The sequence below is a fragment of the Erithacus rubecula genome (assembly GCF_903797595.1).
Source record: "Erithacus rubecula genome assembly, chromosome: 1".
NCBI classification, from domain to species: Eukaryota; Metazoa; Chordata; class Aves; order Passeriformes; family Muscicapidae; genus Erithacus; species Erithacus rubecula.
Window position 1 is genome coordinate 15,330,162 of NC_136658.1, and position 21,613 is coordinate 15,351,774.

Sequence of the window (21,613 nt, forward strand, 5' to 3'; positions counted from 1 at the left end):
GGGGAAAGAGGCAGAGAGACTGGGGAAGAGAGCTGCAGAAAATCCCCAAACTTTCTTTCTCACAAGTACATTCACTGCTTCATGGACAAGAGGCTGGGAAAGGTTTCCCTTTCCTTACTTTCTAAGGAGCTAATTTCAACAATAAACTTGAACTGGGACTGGGAATAGCTTGCCACTAGAAGAACACTTCTGGCTGCCAGAATAACACCACTGTTCAGCCCTTCTCCCTATTGTACCTATGTACAAGCTCCTTTTCCAACCACACTGAGGGCAGCAGCCTGAAGACCAGAGTTCCAGAGCAGTGCTTAAGTTCTGTAAATGAGAACATGCTACTCCTATAATTGCTTTCTGGTGTTAATTTGCATAATATATATAGCTGCAAAAATTAAGTGTATGTAATCCAGGCTTATTAAAGACCTCACAGAAATATTTTACAGCACAACTGAAACTGAATCTTCCTGTAAAGTTATGGAGTCATCAATATCAGTTATATTCTGCAGGAGGTTTTATCCTATTATACAGCACTTGTTCAATTACAAAACTAAATGATGTTAAGTAGCTATTCTGTGACACTATAGACTGTCAAATACTAGTGGTGGGAAAAATTACATAGAAGATAGTCTTTGTTTGCTTGGCCAGGGCACCTCTAAGAGCTAATCACTTACAGTTTTACATACAGCTTGGGTACTTTGTGCTTAAAGGGTCTGTAGAAAGACACAGTACCAACAGAGATTTATAAAACAAGCATATGAGGTTTTTTACAAACCCTATGAAGATTTATATAAGCTCTTATTAACCATGATTTTAAAGCAGTACCATCTTTAAAACTCCAAAAGAGTTTAATCTCATTTTCCCTTTACATAAGCACATCTTGTTAAATTGCAAGGCATCAATGCAAGCCAGGCACAGGGATATTCTGTATTATTCCCTACTTCTGAATAAACTAATGAAATTCAGTACTCTTCTGACTGTGACAAAGTGGACTATGGAATAAGCCCCTTTAATTTCATCACTGCTCATTCAGGCACTGATAAATTGAAACCTCTCCCAGTACAAACCCTGGATCTAGTAAAACTTCATTGACAATGTTTATGTATGTTTACAGATCCCTGCAGACAGCTGGGCAATGGGAGACATCACAAAACTACTGCACATCTAATTTTTGGGTACCTACCACCATCTAGAGGAAATACACTGTACTGCCTAAAATCCAGCAACTGAAAACTTTAGTGCTATTTAAACAAGCAGCTATCAAAGAAAACAGATGGCCCTTAATAGCTACCCAACTATGTTGCCTGTGCAGTTCAAGAAAGAAGAAGAGCCCCTTTTAGTTACAGCAGCTACCCCAATTGGGCTTTCATTTCATTTTCTTATGCAAATAAAAGATATTTCCTCTTTAAATAATAACTTTTTTAAAACAGCTAAGTGAATCACACTGAGCACTATTAGAGCCAGCAGTGACTTTCTGCCCTGTTTCTCAGGTTCCTGGGCCAGTGTCAGCAGGAGCTGCTGCAGCCTCTGCTCTGCCCAGCTGGTGTGCACTGGCTGTGTCTGCTCAGCTGGGCTGCAGAGGAAGCAGAAGCAGCTCATGGCACAGATCCATGCCAGGAGCAGCCCTGTGCTGCCCACCTGCTCCCACAGCCCCCATCCCAGGGCATGGCAGCAGTGGGAATGCCATCCCCCTGCTCCTCAAGCCACAGAGGAACAGGCTGGCAAAGCAGAAGGGGCACCAGTCCTCAGCTAATTTATGTGAACCCAGCCACAGACAGCAGATCTAAGGAACTGGATATGGAAAAACTCCAAATCCTACACAAGTACATATACATTTGGTGGAAAAAAAATAACACTTGGGCTTTTAAATAATTAATGAAAAAAATAACTTGCATATTTTTTACTATTTCTATTTCTTTTTTTTAATCTCTGGTTATTTCATTGGGCAAAGACAGCAGGTAATTTGTTTTCATATGCAGACTGCAGCAGCAGCTCTAAACACAAACTTCCAGAGAAGCCTCTGACACTCAAAACCAAACTAAACACAAGTAAAACTCATCAAATAATTTATATGGAAAAGAAAAAGTAAACAAGTGAAAGTAAGCAGAAGAGTTCAAGGGCAGATACTAGGTCAGATGGCAATGAGTGCATGGATTTTACTACCAAAAAAAATCCGGAAGTATCAGCTATCAAATAGAACATTTTCAAGGCTCTCTGTGCCAGCAGAACAGCTACAGGGGCAGTTCTGGTGCAGAGAAAGATACTCTCCACTTGTTATCTGGGGCACAGAGCAGTCTAGCCCTCTAAAAAAGGGTGTTAGTTTTCTGATGGACTTATTTGAGTATTCCTACACAGCTCTTCTCCCTACTGTGCCACAGAAAATAGCAGTATGGAAAATCCTGACTCTTGTGCACAGAGAGACTACATTTCCCCTGCCATTTACCCACCAGCTACTCAGCCTGTGCTTTTACACAGTACTGAAAGCTCAGAGCACACAGTTCTGATATCCATGAGTGCTTCTTTAGTTGGGGTTTTTCACTCACACCTTCCCCAGCCCCATAAAAAAGACAGACCCGAGCAGACATGGATCCTTTGCCCATGTCAGCATACAAAATTGTTCTTTGGAAGCTCTGGCTGGATATATCAAGACCCTGTTTGAACAGATCCTTGACTATCCTTTGGACAGGGATCCACAGAGAAGGACAAAATAAAGTAAGACCAGAACAGGACAGGCCCTAATACACAAAGAACTGATGTGCGGAATTTTTAATATATATCTTTCTACTTCTCAGAGATCTAGAAACCTGCTTATGGCATTTTTCAGACTCTCAAACCATTGGAAGTGTCCTAATATCTCACTCTTCTACCAAACAGCTCTGGCAAATGGAGAATGGAGCAGTATCTTGAGTGTAAGATGAACTTGAGCAGGAGGAAAATCCTTCACAATCAAATTATATGCAGCACACAAAATCTTCTTGTTTTCAAAAGCTTTGGAAAAACAGTAAGCAAATTCTCTTTTTGAAGAATTGGGACTTGAAGGAAGTATTGTTGAGCAAGAGGAAATATTGAGGGATGGGAATGTAACCATTTCATCTAAATATAAAACCAGGATGATTATCAGGTGAAAGAACCCAGTATCTTTCATACCTCACTACCAATAATAATTAAAACAGAAAAAAAAAGAAAGGCTGTTCTCTTTGAAATACAAATACGTTGCTTTTATGACTGATTATCTCAAGTTTTACAGCATGAGTGCCTGCAAAACCTTCTGATAAGAAGCAAAGAAGCAATCACTGCCCACACAACACACCAGGATCAGGGAGAAGATTACTGAAAGGAGTAGAGGAATGCAGGACAAAGGCAGCAAAGAGCGGGAGAAACAACATTTCTTCTGATCTTTGCCAAAACCTTTCTCCTAAACAAAACAGCATTGCAAACAGCAATGTGTATCTTATGAACTACAGTGATCAGTGGAGTGGGGGGGAAAGGCAGACTCCTGTCTGTGTAACAGGCTCCTCACCAGCCTGGATCAGGACACAGAGATGGGGAGGGGGCAGGCATCCCACTGGGTTACAATTCTGTATCCTGAACCTGCTCACTCGCTCAGTTCAAAGGTGAGAACTGTGGCCCTGCACAGGCACCAGGTCATTGCCAGTGGTCCTTGACAGGCATCCCCTTCTCCCACATTCCCAGTACCCCTGCATCCATCCTCCCCATGGCTCTTCACCCCAGCCTGTCCAGAAAGTGAATTTTCCTGCAGGCTTGCTGTCTGCATGCAAACTAGGCAGGTTTAACAGTATCCTATTGCCATTTTAGTCTAATTCATAAGTTGTGAATTAAGGCACACAAATGTAAAGTTAATGTCTCAAATTTAAGACTCAGGAATACCAACTGGCCCATCTAATCACCACTGTTTCTATATGGATGATAAAATAGGAATGCATGTTAATAGGGTCAGAAAGCCTCAAAGCTACCCTGAAAACCCTCTGGAAGAACTGTTATGTGTTCTTCCAGAGACAGTTGCAATACAAAACTCTTTCAACCATCTCTGGGGTTCTGAAGTGCTTTTTACTTTTCCTACCCACAAGTTGTTTCGGCAATACATAAATTACATTTTACTACCTAGATAATCCCAAACTGAGGCAGTATGCACTGCTTTACACTGAGACAAAGAATGAAACTGTCCCCCTCTGCTACTCTCCATCCTTGGGAGGGGGAGAAGCAAGGAGGCCTCTATTTTAACAAACAGAAAGAAAAAATGAAAACTAAGCAGAAAAAACTTCAGCCCACACCAATGTATACCTGACTCTGCAGCACACAAGGCTGAGCAGTTTAAAGCAGAATATCTTTCCCTTTGCCCACTTATCACAAAACAGTGCCATCATCTAACCCAAAAACTCCTGCAGGATCCCTGCAGTGTAATTTATGGGTTTTATGTATGCAGACATTTTAACAGAGCCCACAGGGTAACTGAACACAATTTACATGGGTTCCAACATTTTTTCAGGGTGGCTGAATGGACTGTGATAATAAACAAGGAATCTGGAGCAGGCTGCATTTGAATTTCAAAACAGAACAGCTTATTCTTTCCTGTACCTTCCTGATGGCCAGACCAGGCATGGGTGTTGTGCAAATGCTGAACATCACAGGTATTTACAAATATCACACTCAGAGAACAAATTACCAGCCGCTCCATCTCCTGCTCGCGGAGCCGCTCTTCCCTCTGCCTCCTGTGGTAGTCCATGAGATCCTCCCTTCCTGAAATGGAGCTGATGCTGTTCTTCCGCTCTCTCAGGGATGTTTGCAGAGAATTTGGAGTCTGTCTGTAACTTTCCAGATCTGGGTCATCAAGTTCCACGGAACTGGTGGAAAGGTTTCTTCGCATAGAGAACGACCTGTCAAAATCCACTGGGGAGAAAGAACTGCTGGGACTTGTTCCTGAGAGTCCAAGTCTATCGAAATCATCAGGGAGATATGGGGAAGAAGGTGCTAAAAGCATTTTTTTAGCAACACGAGGGCTTGGAGGAACACTAAGAGCTGAACTGACATAGGGATTACTCCCAGAGATAGAGTTGGCATGTGGTGAAACCCCTGAGCTGCAAGAAGAAAAATTCAGGTAATTATCAGCATCGAAAGCATTCTGAGGTAGATCTTTTTCTCCAAGTTTTTTCCTTTTACTATTACCCAGAGAGCTTCTGGGGGGCAAACTTAATGGCACCAGCTGGTTTTCTGTTGATTTACAAAGCCTGGGCAGGGAACGACTGTACATTCCCATATGACTCAGAGATCCACCAGAGTATTTCCTAGGCCGTGAAGCCAGAGTTTCCATCATCCCATCCTTGTACTTCACTGGCCTTATGTGCAGGGCCAGACTGTTTTCAGCATTCATCCTCCTGCCCTGCTTTGGGCTGGAAGGCATGCTGGCTGCCCCAGAGCTGCTACCAGGTGAAAGCACCAGCTCGTTCCCCGAGCTGCCATTCCACATAGTCAGAAGAGAGCCTGAGATCTTCTTTGACTCCAGCATTCCTGGGAAGTAGATGTTGTCATAAGATTTATTTCTCTGACTGTACTTTGAGTAGTGAAATTTATCCATGGGTCCAAGGGATTTTTCGTTTTCTCTGCTGGCATGAATGTCAAAATCTGTCCTTCCTGAACTATACCCACTGAGGGATGGAGTCATGCCTGATATGGAACCCAAATGCTTTACAGAGATGCTTTTATCTGGAAGATATGGACTTTCACAGGGGAACTGCTTGCCTCCTTGAATTTTGTTAATAGAGTGTGTACTTTTAACACTGGTGGAAAGATTAGGTTTAATTGGCATAGGCTGTGAAAGGGTTAAATAAGAGCCAGCATAGTCCCCATTTGTTTTAAATTTAAGAGTTGATGAATATTTCTTCGTGTTGAGGTTTTCCATAATATCCTGGAGACCATTTTCAAGGGAATTCACCACAGAACCCTTCCCCAAACTAGCATTTTGTAATTCCATCTGTTTTTGTGAGTGGCTATAGTCTGCCATAATCTTACTGGAATCTGTAAAGAAGACAAAACAAGAAAAAAAAAATTAGCAAGTAAATAGCCTCTTGCATGTGCATGCCTGCAAAATAACATGAACACTTTTTGCTTGTAGTTACTAATAATTACTGTGCTTTAGATCACTAAGCAAAGGAGGAGATGTGCAATTTTCCCATCTGTTTGTGCAGAAGATGGGAGACTAAAAAAGAAGGGGTAGAGGCATGAAACCACACCAAAATCAGCAACACAACTGGAAAGAGGCTAGATTCTAGGATAGGCTATCCTATCCACTGCCTTTATAATCCTGAGCCTTTTGAGACATCCACGAAGTAAGGAAAAATTATTGTCCTGATGTTTAGCTGAGGAACTGAGGCACAAGGAGAATATGGAGTGCAGACAGCAGAGTAAAGAACCCAACTCAGGTCTCCAAAGAACCAGGATACTGCTCTGGACCACCTCCTCCTTTAATCTGTAGCTGGTGCATCCGAGCCCTGACACACTAGGGAGCTCAATTTAAAGCCCAGTAGGAGTTTGTCACCTTTCTGCTTACTTTGTGGACAGTCCTGCAAAGCTCAGTGGTCAAGTACAAAAGGCACATTTTTTTTTCAAGGTGTTTCAGCTCATTGCTCCAAAAATGCAAGGCTGTAAGTACATCTGCAAAGAGCACTTTGGTTAAAAGATAACCTAAAGGAAGCAGAATGCTAGGTTGCATGACTTCATTCAAAACAAAACCACATGACTATCAAAAATACAGCTGGGGGGAAGGTTACAGATCCTAATGCTTTTTCAGAAATTTAATTTATACTCAGGAAGAGAGCACAGACCCAAAAAGCCTTTACTGTGGTGGATGTCACTGTTCCACAATTTATCAAGCTCTGGCACACAGTTCTGAGCTTCACCCTGACAAAAGCCAAGAAAGGAATTGAGCTTCTGACAGTGCCAGTTACTGCAGAACATGAACAGGACCCCCAGCAGGCTCACACTTGGACCTCAGCTGATGTAGAAATGACACCACTGACATTCTCAGCAGCTCCTGGGATGTGCTAGCCTATACTTCGAACTAATAAAGCACTCCTGAGTGTCAGCTTCTGCAGTGCCAGCAGTGCTGTCTCTGAAAACAGGGGTCAAATCTGAGATTTACCCTTGGCTCAGTCACATTTCACCTGTGACTTCAGCATCCTCATGAGAAATTGAGTTTCAGCTTGTTACTTGCTGGGAAAATTGAATGTGTAAAGTGCCCTTAACATCCTCAGAGGCAATACTTTAGACCAAATACTGCTCCAGGTAATTATATGAGCCAAGAGACAGAATTTGGGATTCTGTCCACCACCAGAGCTCATATGACCTGGTTTCATTGAGAATCACTAGGTTCAGATCTTGTGGAAGGTGGCAATGCATTCTTCACAGGGGTCCTGGTTTTTGGGACCTCCCTTGCTAATAAGGCACAATGGAAATCTCCACTGCCCCAGGGCATCAGCAACCCCTGCTGCAACCCAGGAGTGCAACAACAGGCTCTCCTCAGTTATTAAGGGAAAAAACATCAGTTTGAGAACAAAGGTAACCATCACTACTAATGGAATTGATAGAAGATAAAAGGAGTCAGCATTAGGGGACACAAACACAAAAATCAAAGTAAAATACAACACCTTCTTGACCATAGTGGACTGGGTTAAGCAGTTGTTAATTACAAGCTCTGGTAGTGGCCAAAAGCATTTACTTGCACCTTCAAAACTAACCTTGAGTCTATCACTACACAGAATTTAGTATTTTTTAGAAATTAAAATATAAGTAATTATGGGATTTATATTATAGCTATAATTTTAACACACTTATTATAATGATACAACTATCTAAGTTGCCTTTGAACCAGTGAGTTCACAGAATTCTCCATCACACCATCACTACTTTGAGCAGTGAAACTGCAGCTTCTTATATTGTGATATTTTACTTGACATTTTTTAGCCATTTTCATAAATTTTGATAACAGCAATGATGAAGTTCAAATGAACAAAAGGATAAATGTGACCCAGATTCAAAAGAACTCGTCAGGACAAGAAAACATCATCTGGGTAAATCAAGCATTCATCATATTAGTGGTGTTTTAAGGAAGAAGAATAAGATGTAGAAGTTATTTCAGAGCCCAGATGTACAGCACAATGCATATGCCTTTCATACTTAACCTTTCATTGTGGAACTGACCCTAATTTCCATCTCAGTCTCCCTTTCTCCTCCCCTCTCCCAAATCTCTCTTAAAGCTGAAATTTCCTATGAAAATTGTACTGTCCAAACCTTAACTAACACAGCTAAGTTCAAACATTTTTGCATAAATTTCACTGGCTCCTCTATAAATAGCTTGGCAGACATATTAATGGGACATTAATAATTGTTCATTACTCCCTTGCAACAGCAGTAGGGCACATTTAATCCTTCAAAGACTGGGTGCTTTTGCCAAAAAACAAGTTAGCTCATGGAAACTTTCATGCCTGCTCACCACAGCAGTGAAGGGTTCATTGTACTTGAAATCCAAGCAAGTACAGTAAGAAAAGGTCACAATACCTTCACATAGACACTCTAGTTCAGCTTTCCTCTACTAGCCCATGTGCCAGCTCTTCTGTGTTTCTGCTTCCAGCACCACAATCATACAGTTAAATCCCAACTGGAGGGCAGCACATGTTTAAATAAACCATAGCTGCTTCCCACCAACCAGATCTCCTTTGTTTTGTTTATTTTTAGGGTCATGTTTGAGTAGAAGCTGCATGAAGCTATTGAGGATGGGAGCTTCAGCTTGTGATGTGCCCTGAACCCATCCTGCATCCAGGTCAGATCCAGCTCATGCTCAGCACAAGGGTCTTCTGTTGAGCAAAGTATTTGCTGCCTGGAGCAACAGAAGGAAATTCTTCCTTTTTTTATTTTTATTTTATTTTCCTTCCCTCATTCCTTTTCTTCCTTTCCTGAGTTGTTTAGCTGGGGGTCACTGATATCTATTCCAGACAGGCATTAAAGTGATGGGGGAGGGCTGGCTGTCTGCAGCATATCCAGCTGTGGCCTTGTTCTGCCTGGTAAATGGAGTTAGACATGGAATAAGAACAGAGCACTGATCTTATCCATGTTCAGCAGAATTAAAGGGCCAAAGTCAACTAAAATTCTAAGATGTCAGTGCACTACAAACAAACTTCATTTTAACTGATTACCTGATCCAACATTCTGGAAGGACGAGAGGTTACTTCTGTTTGGCATCATATTTCTCTTCTACAGGATGGTTAAAATGACACTAATTTGAGTGAACCAGATAAATTTTGACCTGCAAATAAAGTAAAAAAAAAAAGAAAAAAAGAAACAGGACTGTGTTAAGAAGAGTATCCTGGGAACATTTTTCAAGTGCATAATATAGAACACAACTGGGTTTTCTTATGGTAAAATTTCCAGAGACAATTCAAAGAGAAATGTATTAAAAGATATCTGGAAAGAAAATTCCATGTTTAATATGGAGACTGTGAAGGAAAAAAAAAAAAAAAAAAAAAAAGCACCAAACCTGTCTGCAGCTGGTTTATCTGTTTCAAAGTACACATCATCAGTTTTGATAACAAGCCATTATCTATGATCCTGACTCTGTACAGGCAGTTACTAGTCACAGCTCCTGAGTTTTGTCTGTAATCTTGTGGCTTCCTTAAGAAATCACTAACAAGGCTGCTGAAGCCTTTACTTGGAAAGCCCATAGCCCAAGTTCAGCCCATGCAACACCAGCATCCTCCAATCATGAATAAACCTATGCAAAGCCAGGTATGTGATCCAAAACAAAGAAAATGTTTTGGCATGCAGTGATTTCTGAGTTTCCAAAGAAGCCAGACTAGGAATGCAAAGGGAATCCTGAAAGTTTATTTAAGATCAAAATAAAAATTGATATGGCTACAAGAGAGACTTGGTTTAAAAGAAACGCCAAAATTGAATCCCAGCCACTAAAAACTAAAATTAAATCTAAATCCAAATAGAAGACCTCTAGTGAGTTGCTCTATTAAAAGATTTATTTATTTTTTTATACACATCTGCTTTTAAAAGGTTGAGAAAAAAAACTTTAAAATTGCATTAAGTGACAAAATTAATGGTGACCATCTGTAGGTCCTCTGGGCTTAGGTCTGGACAAGCAAATAGAAACGTGTCAGAAAAACAAGTGAAGAATGGAGACAGATGTCTGGGGCTGTCTAGAGACAAGCCACCTATTTAATTAGCTGCAGGCATCACAGCCCCAAGGTTGCAGGTCTGTGGAGCACAGATTTTCCATGCCATGCTTTTTCATGTTATTCTCCTGGGAGGAGAGCCCTGGGAGAAGGGAGCTGGCTGCTGATCCTTGCAGAGAGAGGCTCCTTCTCTCTGACCTCTGCCTTCTGCCTCTCCTGCTCCCCACAAGCTGCTCTCCCAAAAAGCAGGTCCTGGGGGCCACTGCTTCCCCAAGAATGCCCCTGTGCTGGCCCCACTTTGCAATGGCCATCTCTCAGTCCTAAGGGAAGTTTTTACCCCATGTGCACATTCTGCTCCTTGCAGCAAGATGCAGCTTCCTCCAAGATCACATAATCCACTGCTCCCCAAACATGGCACTGCTCTCCAAGGAGCCAGAGAATAGGACTGAAATTCTCCAGAGCAGCTCACAGGAAAGAACCTGGGCAGCAGAGAGGTTTTCAATCCAGCTTTCATCCTCAAAAGGTTCTTTTATAGTCACAAATCATTTACCATCCTTTTAACCTCATTAGTCTTCCAACCCATGGACACACCTAGCTCCTTCCAGCTTGCCTCAGGTTGTCCATAGCATCCCAGGCACCCAGCTTTGCTGAATTTGGGGCTGGGGACTGCCCCTGGAGCCTGGCACAGCTGCAGCTGACCCCAGCAAGGGGTGACAGCAGCTCTCCCACTGGTCTGCAGACCAAACACTGAAGGATCAGGACACAAATCCAGTTAACACTGCCACTATGTTGACATCCTGGCATATTGCTTGTGTCATCTCTACTAAAAATACTGCACTTTGTGCCCAGAGGTCCCCAGAAAAGAACCAAAATTTTAACTTTTCAGGCCATGTTCAAGTTGACACAGAGAACTAGTGACACTCGACATTTCACACTTGTCTGCAACAAAGATGTCACTGTATCATTGAACAGAAAAACAAAACATGGACAACTTGGAATGAGAAGACAGAACAAATGGTTGGTTAAAAAGACAGGAAGATTCACTGCATTTCCCATGTCTCTAATATTACTGATTTATGGTTAAGATCACCAAAACCCCATCCTTCCTATCTCGTGAGGTGACAGCTACCACTTAATCAATGTGGCAAACATTAAGGTGAGCACAGCTGAAAGGGAAGGGTTTCTATGCAATTAGAAATTCAATCTTTTACTCAATTTGGTGAATACCTGGGTTAGCTAATAACCTTTTTTAAGGTTAAATATTTATATGGTTTCATTTCAGGTTTGAGAACTCGTTACACATTTCCCTTCCTAGAGGATGAGAGATCAGAGAAGTCATCACTTAGTAATAATTGGATTTGAAGGGAAAAATAACTTGTAAAAAATCTTTCCACTGTGAGCAAAGCCAAGAAACAATCAATGAATTACTGAGCTAAAGTAACAAACAGCTCAAAATCCACAGTCTATCTGCTCTCTTGAAATCATATTCTTTCAGATGAGGTTGTGCAGGGCCTCCAGCAAGGCTGACTCGTGTTACAGAGCACACGCCACGCTCTGCCTTGCCTGGAACCAAGCAAAATGATTTCATCTGGGATTTATAAAGTCATCTGAAGTGAATGTATACAGCATTACCAATCATGTTTCATCTCTACAGTGCCCAGGCCAAATTAAGTTTTGTTTCACTAACGACCAGGAGAAACAGTGATTCACAACTCAAGCAGAGAGTCAAACAAAGGATTCCAGTTTTAAGATATTATAACATTGGGTGGCTTTACAGCAAGAACTCCTTTCCCTTGTGCAGTGGTTTAGCCCCAGCTGGCAACTCAGGCCCCACAGTTGCTTGCTAACTCCTATCCAGGATGGGGGAGGGAATCATAAAAGAGGGAAAACTTATTAAATTAATGACAGTTTGATAAATAAAGTAAAATTCATGCACAAAACAAAGCAAAATAAGGAATTAGACCCCGAGGAAAGCAGGGTTCCATCACTCTGAATGTTCTGAATGCCCTTTTTCCTTCTTCCCCCAGCTTTATATGCTGACTATGATGCCATAGGATGTGGGATATCCCTGGGGTCAGCTGTCCCAGCTGTGACCCCTCCAAACTTCCCATGCCCCCCCAGCCTCCCCACTGGTGTGGCACAGGAACAGTCCTTGACTCAACAGGAACATCACATAGCAACAACTGAAAACATCAGTGTGTTATCAACATCATTCTCATTCTAAACCCAAAACACAATGCTCTAACAGCTACCAGGAAGAAATGAACTGTACCCCAGCCAAAACCAGGACACTTTAGTGTAGGAGCCAAAAGCTGCAGCTCAACCAAGCCAAGTACACTACCTGTGCACACAGCACTTCCCAGCATTTCATCCAGAGATTTAGGGCAAAGTTTTCCCAGCACATCAACTTCTCACCTCTTCTTCACTTCTGCCTGGGCTGACACCCACCTCCCTTTAGCAGAGCCTGCTCTGGCACCCACTTTGCCCTTATGTTACCAATCAAGAGGTTTGCAGTGCCTCAGGCATCGCCAAGGGCTTCTCTGACTGAAAACAAACAGCTTAAACAAAACTCTCAAACTTGGCCATCTATCTTTTAAGGCTTTCTGCTCTTCATTGTTTTTTCATTTTCAGTTTCTCACTGAACATTAACAGTGGCTCCCTACAGCTCCTGGCACCTCTACTATCTCTGACATTTCTTTTCAGAAACTCCTACAGCAGTGTATCATCAGTCTTGGAAAACAGATGAAACCCCATCTGATGGAGGGTGAGGACAAAAGCCCATCACTGGCACTGTCTGCACATCATTAGAGTTTCATTTGTTCTGCAGCAAGATCTTCAAATGATTAGGGTCTGTTTCAACTATTCCAATAAAACACACACTGGCTTGGAAACAAGAAAGCCTCTTGAATTTTCACACTCTGAACAAAATTTGGTGAACGAGTGCTGATGGCTTTAGTGTCTGGAGATTTCATTTTCCCACAGTATAGCATGCCTACCCTACATGCATAAACAGACTGTTCCATCACCAAAATGATCTACCTTTTTCCTGCATAATCTGAGGACAATGTACTTACTCCTGATTAAATAAATGGTTTTATTCCTGACTTACTCTGCTTATTTACAAACAAAAGCCTTGATAGGCTCAATCTGATGGCAATGTAAAACTAGCTGGAATCCACTGTTTGCCCCCAAAACGCTTAGGTGGAAATCCACCTTTCCCCAAGCCCACTGTCATACTAAATTGATATATTCACAGAAAGGCACAGAAATTTGGTGGAGATTCTGTACCCATGAATGGACACATCCTTAAGGGATCCTTACACATCCTTAAGAAAATAATCTGTCAAAAACTGGACAACCCAGCAAGGCTGTGATCTAAAGGTTGCCTTAAACATCCTTCTTCATTTCCTCCTTCCCCACATCATAATACATTAAACCCCAAACTACACCTAATTTCTTGCCAGGATAGCCCTGAAATCTGCTCCCTGTTTTTTCAATACATAAATCCTGCAACACATAGGTCCTTGCACACAAGTGAGCATAAGGTCTGGTTACAGGCAAAGAGTGCTTTAGTTCTTAAAACTCACAGCTTGGAACCTTCGGCAACAGTAAATAAATTAAAATTCAAGTATCTGTGATTCATATTTGGCTAAGTCACTCCCTTGCAATCCTGCAGACTTCCGATGTGGAAAAGGGAGTGGCAGAGGAAGTGGCTTTTATGGCTTACCCCTTCCTCTGAGAAATTATCACGTTGGATAGTGGAGAATGAGAAGAAATAGACAGTGCAACAGAAAAAACTCTAATATTATCCCCCTCGTAAACCACATATATTTTACTGTATGTAAAAACCCACCTGACTACCCCAAAAACTGCACTTAAATATGGCATTTTTAATTACCCTGTCTTACTGTTAAAACGTGATTCTCTCCTATTTGATAAGGATTGATGTTGCAGGTATTGTCACATCAATTGCTTTTTCCAATAGATGGACACAATCATTTTAATCAGGTCACGACAGCTGACAATTTTAAATGCGCATTGAAAATGAAAACATTCATTACCATGTAAATACTGCAGCTGGGTGGCTACAAACTGAGGGTCAAACCATTGAAAATGTTGAAGCTTTATAACATTTGTGCCATAACAGCTACTCTTATCTGAAATGAAAACTGCTAAAGTGCTGATTTCAATGAATCTAAACTAATTCCTATGCATTTGGTATGACAAGATACTAGACCACCCACTCAATCAGCATTTCCTTAGCACTGCCTCCTCCTCACCTTACAGTCACACTAACCACTGTTTCATCTGGAGGAGTTCACTGAGAGGAGTTGAAGGAAGAAGGAGAGTTAATTCTCTTCTGCTCAAACAAAAGCCACAGACAGGTAGAAACATACTAGAAGAGATTTCTGTTAAAACAATGAACTCCTTTCATCATGCAGAAAAACAGGGTTGACAGAGGACAAGCCAAACTCCAGCCATACTCATCTTTTCTATTTTGGTGCCTTTCTGGTAGTTAAGCTGCAGAGTCAGTTATCTGACCCAATGACTCTATCATCTCATGACAGCTCCCTGGTATCATTCTGAAGCTATTTCATTAACTCTTTTCCTATTGAGAAGTTGAGTACGCTCCAAAGATTTGCAAACTGCAACTTTAAAGTTTCACACAGAGATGGCAAATAGAAACTGTGACTGCTTACTGTGCAGACTAAGAAAACCCAAACCAAACAACATAGCTGGTACAAATAAATACACTTAAATACTCTGGAACAACATAGTTCTCATTCCTGAAGCCAAATAAATACAGATTTTTTTTTCATCTAAAATTTCAGGAAGGGGATTGAGTGCCATCAATTAGGTATTCAAATTCATATCATACAGGAACAGAAATTCTGTCTGTACAAGAGCATAAAGACCTTAAAGAGAAGTTTCTCTGTTCCCATCCTACTTGACGTGACAAACTTGCCTCTAGGGCACCCCTGACAAATTCAATAAGAACAGGCAGGTAAAGCCCAGAAAATCTAAGCAGATAGAAAAATTAATCAAAACAGCTTCATCCACTCCCTTTTTTTTTTCCCCTTGGATGTCCTTAGTAATTTTCTTCTGTCTATTGCATTTTCCCACTCTCAGACAACCTTTGCCCAGGATCTGCTTTCCTCTGTGCTGATTTCTTTCACTGCCACTTTGTGCCTGTCACTTCCTTCTGTTAATCAGTCCTCTCCAGTGCCCACTTACTCTGACAGCTTCTGTCTCTCCTGTTTCACTCGTCCATTTCTCCTCAATTTCTCTCCTTCCCGGCAGCTTGTCCCATATTTCCAAATGTCCCCTCTAGCTCTTTAACACTCATTTCCCAGCACTCAGGGCAGCAAGCATGCCCCCAGACTGAATGCTTCTCATCACAGTGCTTGGCAAAGCCCACCCTGGCAGTGACAGTGACTCCACCTGCACAAGACCTGAGTAAGAAAAAAAAAAACCCCAAACTTGGTTGTATTTATGCAGTTCACACTACTCTGTAGTCTCTGGAGGAACTTCTTCCTACAGAGGGAAACTCCCCTTGGATTTCTGTGGCATCTAGGATGTGCTCCACCAGTCTAAAACAAATCCTAAATGAACAGCACCTGCACAAAACACCCAGAACATCATTTTATAGCTGCTTGCTTAATTCACTGGGAAACACTGTTTGTCTTGCTGTCATTACTACACACCAGAATTAACCATTCATTTTAACAAATTAAAATGGAAATAATACACTCCATGTGCACTGAACAGAGCATTAATCTCTTCATTAACAACCACCAACACTTGCCCACACCTACTTTGATTAGTTCAGCTTTTTTCTGTATCTTCAAGTGGAAAAGACAAAAAAAGATCTTCCCATTAAAACATCTTCAGTACTTCTGATCCAACTCCAGCCTCAAGATGGATCTGCAACCTTCAGCTCACCCAAACTCCACCTCCAAAACCATCCAAACCCAAAATACTTTAAATTTTTCATGATGGACTTTGTTCCTTCTCAGCAACAGTCAACTGATGCCTTTGACTATTTCCAAGGATATGGTTGATAATCATATCTGATAAGCATAGACAGTAAGTGACATGGAAAAAAGTGTCCACTCTTCCTGCCCTGGCTGATGGCAAAGATTTCAATTTCCTCAGTAAAAAGAGACACACCAATGAGTCGATTTAGCATTTGTCAAAATGGAAGCAGAACAAACTGCTGGTGTAGAGAAGGAACTGTGTAAAATGAACTATATAGAAATGGTAGGATGTTCCTACTTGACAGCCCTACAAGTATGTCTTTTCCTGCAACCCTCTTAGCTCAGACTGGCCCTTGCCCATGACAGCAAAGGTAGGCCCTCTCCCATCTTCTGATCACTTAATCTCCTTTCTTTCCTACACTGCTTCCTTCTGCTGTGGGAAAGCAAGCCCATCCTCACCCATCGTAATTCCATTCTATCATGCCTTCCTTCCTCCCATCTCTGATCCTTTCCCATGTTAATAAATTATTTTTCAGGACATTATCCACAAGAATATAGAGAATCCAAAAACTAAAAAGTTCTCTAAACATGAAAATTTGCCAAAAAGGCTGTTCTTGTGTCCCTCTTCCCCTGAAACAGAGGGAAGGTGTGGCATAAGAATGAAATATTCACCATGCTCTGACTGGCAACATGTTCACACAGATGCCTTGAAGATGCAGACACGGAGGATTCGGGCACGGGCAGAGTCAAGGCACAGTGACAAGGTGACAGGTTGACAAGACATTTGGGGGAAAAGGAACTGGTGACAAAAGCCATGCGTGTGAGATCAAGCAAGCACTACAGCGGCAGGAGCAGAAAGCCCATCTCTCGAGTCTTTATGTAAGAGCAGACAGTCTATTTACACTCCTGCACATGGGTAAATTCCTCAGGCAGCTTTGGGGCAGGAGGAGAGGGAGAGGGACCGCAGCTTCCAGCCCCTTCCTGCCTCTGGGGAGCAGGTATGTTCCCGAGAAAAGCTTGATCTCCAGGCTGGACTCACCACCGGGGCTGCGGGCACTGCCGGATCCCAGCCGGCTGCTGACAGGGCTACACGAGGGCGGACAGGAGCTCTGACTGTGTCAGGAGAGATGGAGCCCAGAGCCCGATTTCCGTCCGCAAGCCGATCCGCCGGGCTCCTGTTGCTAAACTCCAGCGATGCCGAGACGGCATCCATCCATCCATCCACCCATCCATCCATCGGCGGCTCAGCGCCGGGAACCCATCATCCATCCCCGCCGGGACTCCATCATCCATCCCCGCTGGGAGCCCATCATCCATCCCTGCCGGGAGCCCATCATCCATCCCCGCCGGGAGCCCATCATCCATCCCCGCCGGGAGCCCATCATCCATCCCTGCCGGGAGCCCATCCATCCCCGCCGGGATCCCATCATCCATCCCTGCCGGGAGCCCATCCATCCCCGCCGGGAGCCCATCATCCATCCCCGCCGGGAGCCCATCATCCATCCCCGCCGGGAGCCCATCATCCATCCCCGCCGGGAGCCCATCATCCATCCCCGCCGGGAGCCCATCATCCATCCCCGCCGGGATCCCATCATCCATCCCCGCCGGGAGCCCATCATCCATCCCCGCGGACACGGCAGCCCTCGCACAGCCGCAGGAGCCTTCCGAAGCCACCAGCCGAACAAAGGATCGCGGACAAAGAGCCTTGCCCTAGTCTTCCCCTCCACCAGGTAGATTATTTACGACGGAAAATCGAACCAAGCAAAGCCGAGCCCCGCCGTCCCTCCCCTGCTTCCCCGGACGGATGTCCCCGGCGCCCCCGGGGCAGAGGCTTTGTTCGCCCGCGGGGACGCGGAAGAAGCGGGGAAACACCCGGACAAAGAGGGAGAAGCGTCTGGCGATGAAGGGGCTAAGACAGGGAGGGAGCCCCGTTTCCTTCAGCCGCGGGGTCCCTGCCGAGCCGGGCGGCACGGGGGGACCCCACCGCCCCCACCCGTCAGACGTGCGAAGGGACCGGCGGCGGGGCAGCGCACGGGGGTGGCGGCGGCACAAACTCCCTTAAAGTAACCCAAAAACCAGAGACGGCTGCGAGCAGCTGAGACTTTGCGTGCCCCAGAGCGACCCTCTTCCCATCCCCGCGGCCCGGGAGGGCTCCCTGCACCCCGCGGGACGGCGCCGGCCCCGCACTCACCGCCGCCGCCGCTCCCCGCGCATCGCGGTGCCCGCCGCCCGCCCGGCCGCGGCAGCGCCGCCGCCCCCGGGAGCCGCCCCCCGCCGCAGCGCCCGCCCCCCGGCGGGCCGGGGCACCCCCGCGGGCGGAATGGTTCGCTCCCCTCCGGCCGGGGTCGCGGCAGCGGGGCGGGCAAAGGGCAGCCGCGATGGGGGGGGAGGGACGGGGTAAGGGGTGGGCGGGCGAGAACGGGGAAGGGGCACGGGGATATCCCCGGAGGGGCCGCCATGGGGATCTTCACGATCCATAAATATGAGTCGCCAGGCAATTTCCTGCCCGCGAGATTAGCTGAGCAAACAGGGCGGCGCTGGCAGGGCGCGGGCCCCGTTTTCCGTGCCTGGGGCTGGGGCGCGCTTTACCTGCGCCCGCCCTGCACCTCATCTTCCTCCTCCTCATCCCCGGGGAACCCCGCGTTTCAGAGGAATGGAGCCGGGTGTCCCTGCCACTCACCCAGCCCGGGGCCACACCCTGCTATTGCCTCTGCCTGAGGTGTCCTAAAATTGAAGATTTTCTCTCATCTGAGAAAAATACACCCATGAAAGTATGCGTGTAATACATAGATAACCTCGTGAGTGTGTACACACAGGGCTCCCAGAAGACCCCATGCATCACCGAAGGATGCAGCTGCCGCCACCAGCATGTTGCAGTTCCCAAAGCACGGAACGGGCTGGCGAGGTTTTTCACACCAAAGCAATCCTACAAACCTGCACCAGCCCGCCAAAGCGCGTTTGCCAGAGCAGCGCGTCCCGCCCGCCCCGTCTTTGGCGAGCGGCTGGAAATGCCAGCCCGGACCCTGCAGAGATCCCGCTCGATAACAGGGGCAGCGAAGCGGAGTTGGGGCGGCTATAAGGGGGAAAAAAGGGGACAAAACCTCCGGGGAGGGGTCGTCCCTCGCCCGGGATTACTGGATGCTGGCAGCCCAGCATAAGCAAGCCTCGCTTCCCGAGCGCCTGGATAAGGAAATCCCGGCGGTGGGAGATGCGAGCCAGCCTGCAGGACTCAGGGCAGCGAGCCAGGGTATCCTGCACAGCGATCTTGTTTCGTGCTGTGTGGCCTCGCCACTCTACTTTCCCCCATTTGTTTCTCCGCGAGGAAATTGGGGAATAGCAGCGCTTACCTGCGGGGGTGCTGCGGGATGGTCTGAGCTCAGCAGAGCCCTGCCAGGTAAATCGCGACTCTGCTGCTCCCGGTGCCACGGGAGACGGAGCTTGCCGAGATCCACTTCCTGCCTTACTTATTCCAGGGGATATTTTACTTGGCTACAACCGTAACTTTACTGCCATATAAACTTGGCAATAACTCATTAATACCTGGAATCTGTACAGTGACACCCACAACACTAGAGAATATTTCTTTAAAGCACCCTTGACTATCCTGGGGTCTATTCTAGTTTACTATAAAAAGACAAGCTTTGAGACTAATTACTCTAAAAGGCCAGAACCTAGATGGTCTCCACAAACAGCCCAATGTTTCATTTTCCACTAGCATTCAACCTGGCCCTTCTGTTTTGTTCACTGACCAAGCAAGGAGTACACACACTTTAAAAATAAAGGCATATGCCTGTAATAAATGCAGAGTTAAGGACATGCTCACAGTTGGTAGAACTGAAAATTACTTTTAATCCTGCCAGAGCCAGAACCAGAACCAAAAGCAGCCAGTCTTCTCTTCATCTCACATGATCTTCCTTTTCCTTTTAAGTGGGAAAAACTGTAAGTAATAGTCTGCAAAAATCTCCCTAGGGAACTTGAAGCCTAGGAGTACAGAAAGCTGCAACTTTGCTCTTGTGGTCAAACTGTTGCTCGGAAGGACTTGTGATATGTCAGCTGAAATGTTCCTACCCAGTAGGTGAGGAGGCAGCAAAGCTGGGTAAGGCAGACCACATGTTTCCCTTGATACCTGTATACTGGGAAAACTTTGTCTAAAGCAGTGTCATGTGTTTCTTTTCAGCAAGAGAAATAAAAATACAAAATAGGACTTATTTCTAAAATAATAATAAGTACTCAAAGCCAGCCATAGCTGAGGCTCTAAAATAACTTGGCGAGCTGTAATGCTTAACAGGCAAGAGTCTGACAATACAAAACAACAACAGAAACCCCATCTTACATTTTATGAATAGGAAATACTTCAAAATTAGAAAACAAGTGAACCTCTCTTGTTGGAGCAAAAGAAGCAATGGTACTATTTAAAAAATGTCAGGAAAAAGTATATGGAAACTTGCATGAGAGGTTTAAGTCATAAATGGGTTCATCTAGCTAGAATTAACAGTTTTCATGGCAATTGCACTTCAGCATCAACTGTACTGCATAGCACAGAGGCTTTTAAAATCCTCCACCCTTCAGCATGCAAGCATGCCTGATAAAAGTTTGGTTTCCATGGTAATTCATATAAGTAGAAATCAAATGTTGGAATGTTTACAAAAAAGCATGCTTTAATCAGGAGCATTGAAAATGGTAATAAAATGCCATTTTGTTACCGTACTTCAATGCCATGTTTCTGCAAGAGAGGAGAGATCACTTCAGAACTGAAATAGTCTCTGAGCAGGCACCTGCAGTCACAACTTCTGTGTTACCTGGTCCCTTACCTTCACAGATTTTATCCACATCAGGTGTGGACATGACTGCATTTCTGTGAAATGAGCCAGACCCACAGCTGTTTGGGCTTTGTGTTACCTGCATGAGGAGAGGCATTCCCAGCCTGACAAAATTGGTTGAGATAAAGCTTCCCATTGATGACTGGGTGCTGTTACACCCAGCCTTTTCTTTGGTGACAAAACTGGTCTGGTGTCTTCCATTTTATGCCTTAACTGCTCATTTGGATCCACAGTCTATGATTTGTTACATTCTTTGGTGGGATTATGCAATTATTTATGAAAACCAGATCCATGACCCAGGTGAAACCTCTTCCTTCCCAACACCTCTACCTCTTCTGGAAAAGGTCCAAAAAGAATTTTGCATTAGTGATTGATGAGAGGAGAAACAAATAGATCTGAGCAGTTGTGCTTGAGAATGAACCTCTGTTTCTTCAACCAGCACCACCAACACACCAGTGGATTATTAAGTTGCACCCTTTTTAAACAAACCTGTCACAACAAATGAAGTTGTAAGAATTCAGTGCTTTCCAGCATGTAACCAGAGCATTTTGAACTGCTTGTTTATAGCTTGAAAACCAGAACTTTGGGTGAAACTTCAAAGCAAGCAGTGATTCCTCTGCTGTAACTTCCTCAA

General features: G+C 44.5%; 1 protein-coding gene across 10 annotated transcripts in view; it reads right to left on the reverse strand.

Moving 5' to 3' along the window:
- PHLDB2 (pleckstrin homology like domain family B member 2) overlaps nt 1-20,951 on the reverse strand; it is a 65,578-nt gene extending 44,627 nt beyond the window's left edge. For 2 of the 10 annotated variants that reach the window (XM_079318415.1, XM_079318410.1), the window contains exons 1-3: nt 16,832-17,032; nt 9,198-9,307; nt 4,676-6,024 (exon numbers count right to left, since the gene is read on the reverse strand). In XM_079318415.1, coding sequence (XP_079174541.1) covers nt 4,676-6,024; nt 9,198-9,246 — 1,398 coding nt within the window. In that variant the 5' untranslated portion in view covers nt 9,247-9,307; nt 16,832-17,032. Of the gene's footprint in view, nt 1-4,675; nt 6,025-9,197; nt 9,308-16,831; nt 17,033-17,061; nt 17,175-18,350; nt 18,589-20,875 lie in introns of those variants that run through there. The other 8 variants (XM_079318419.1, XM_079318417.1, XM_079318418.1 and 5 more) reach the window with 7 other exon arrangements.
- Between the last annotated feature and the right edge of the window lie 662 nt (nt 20,952-21,613).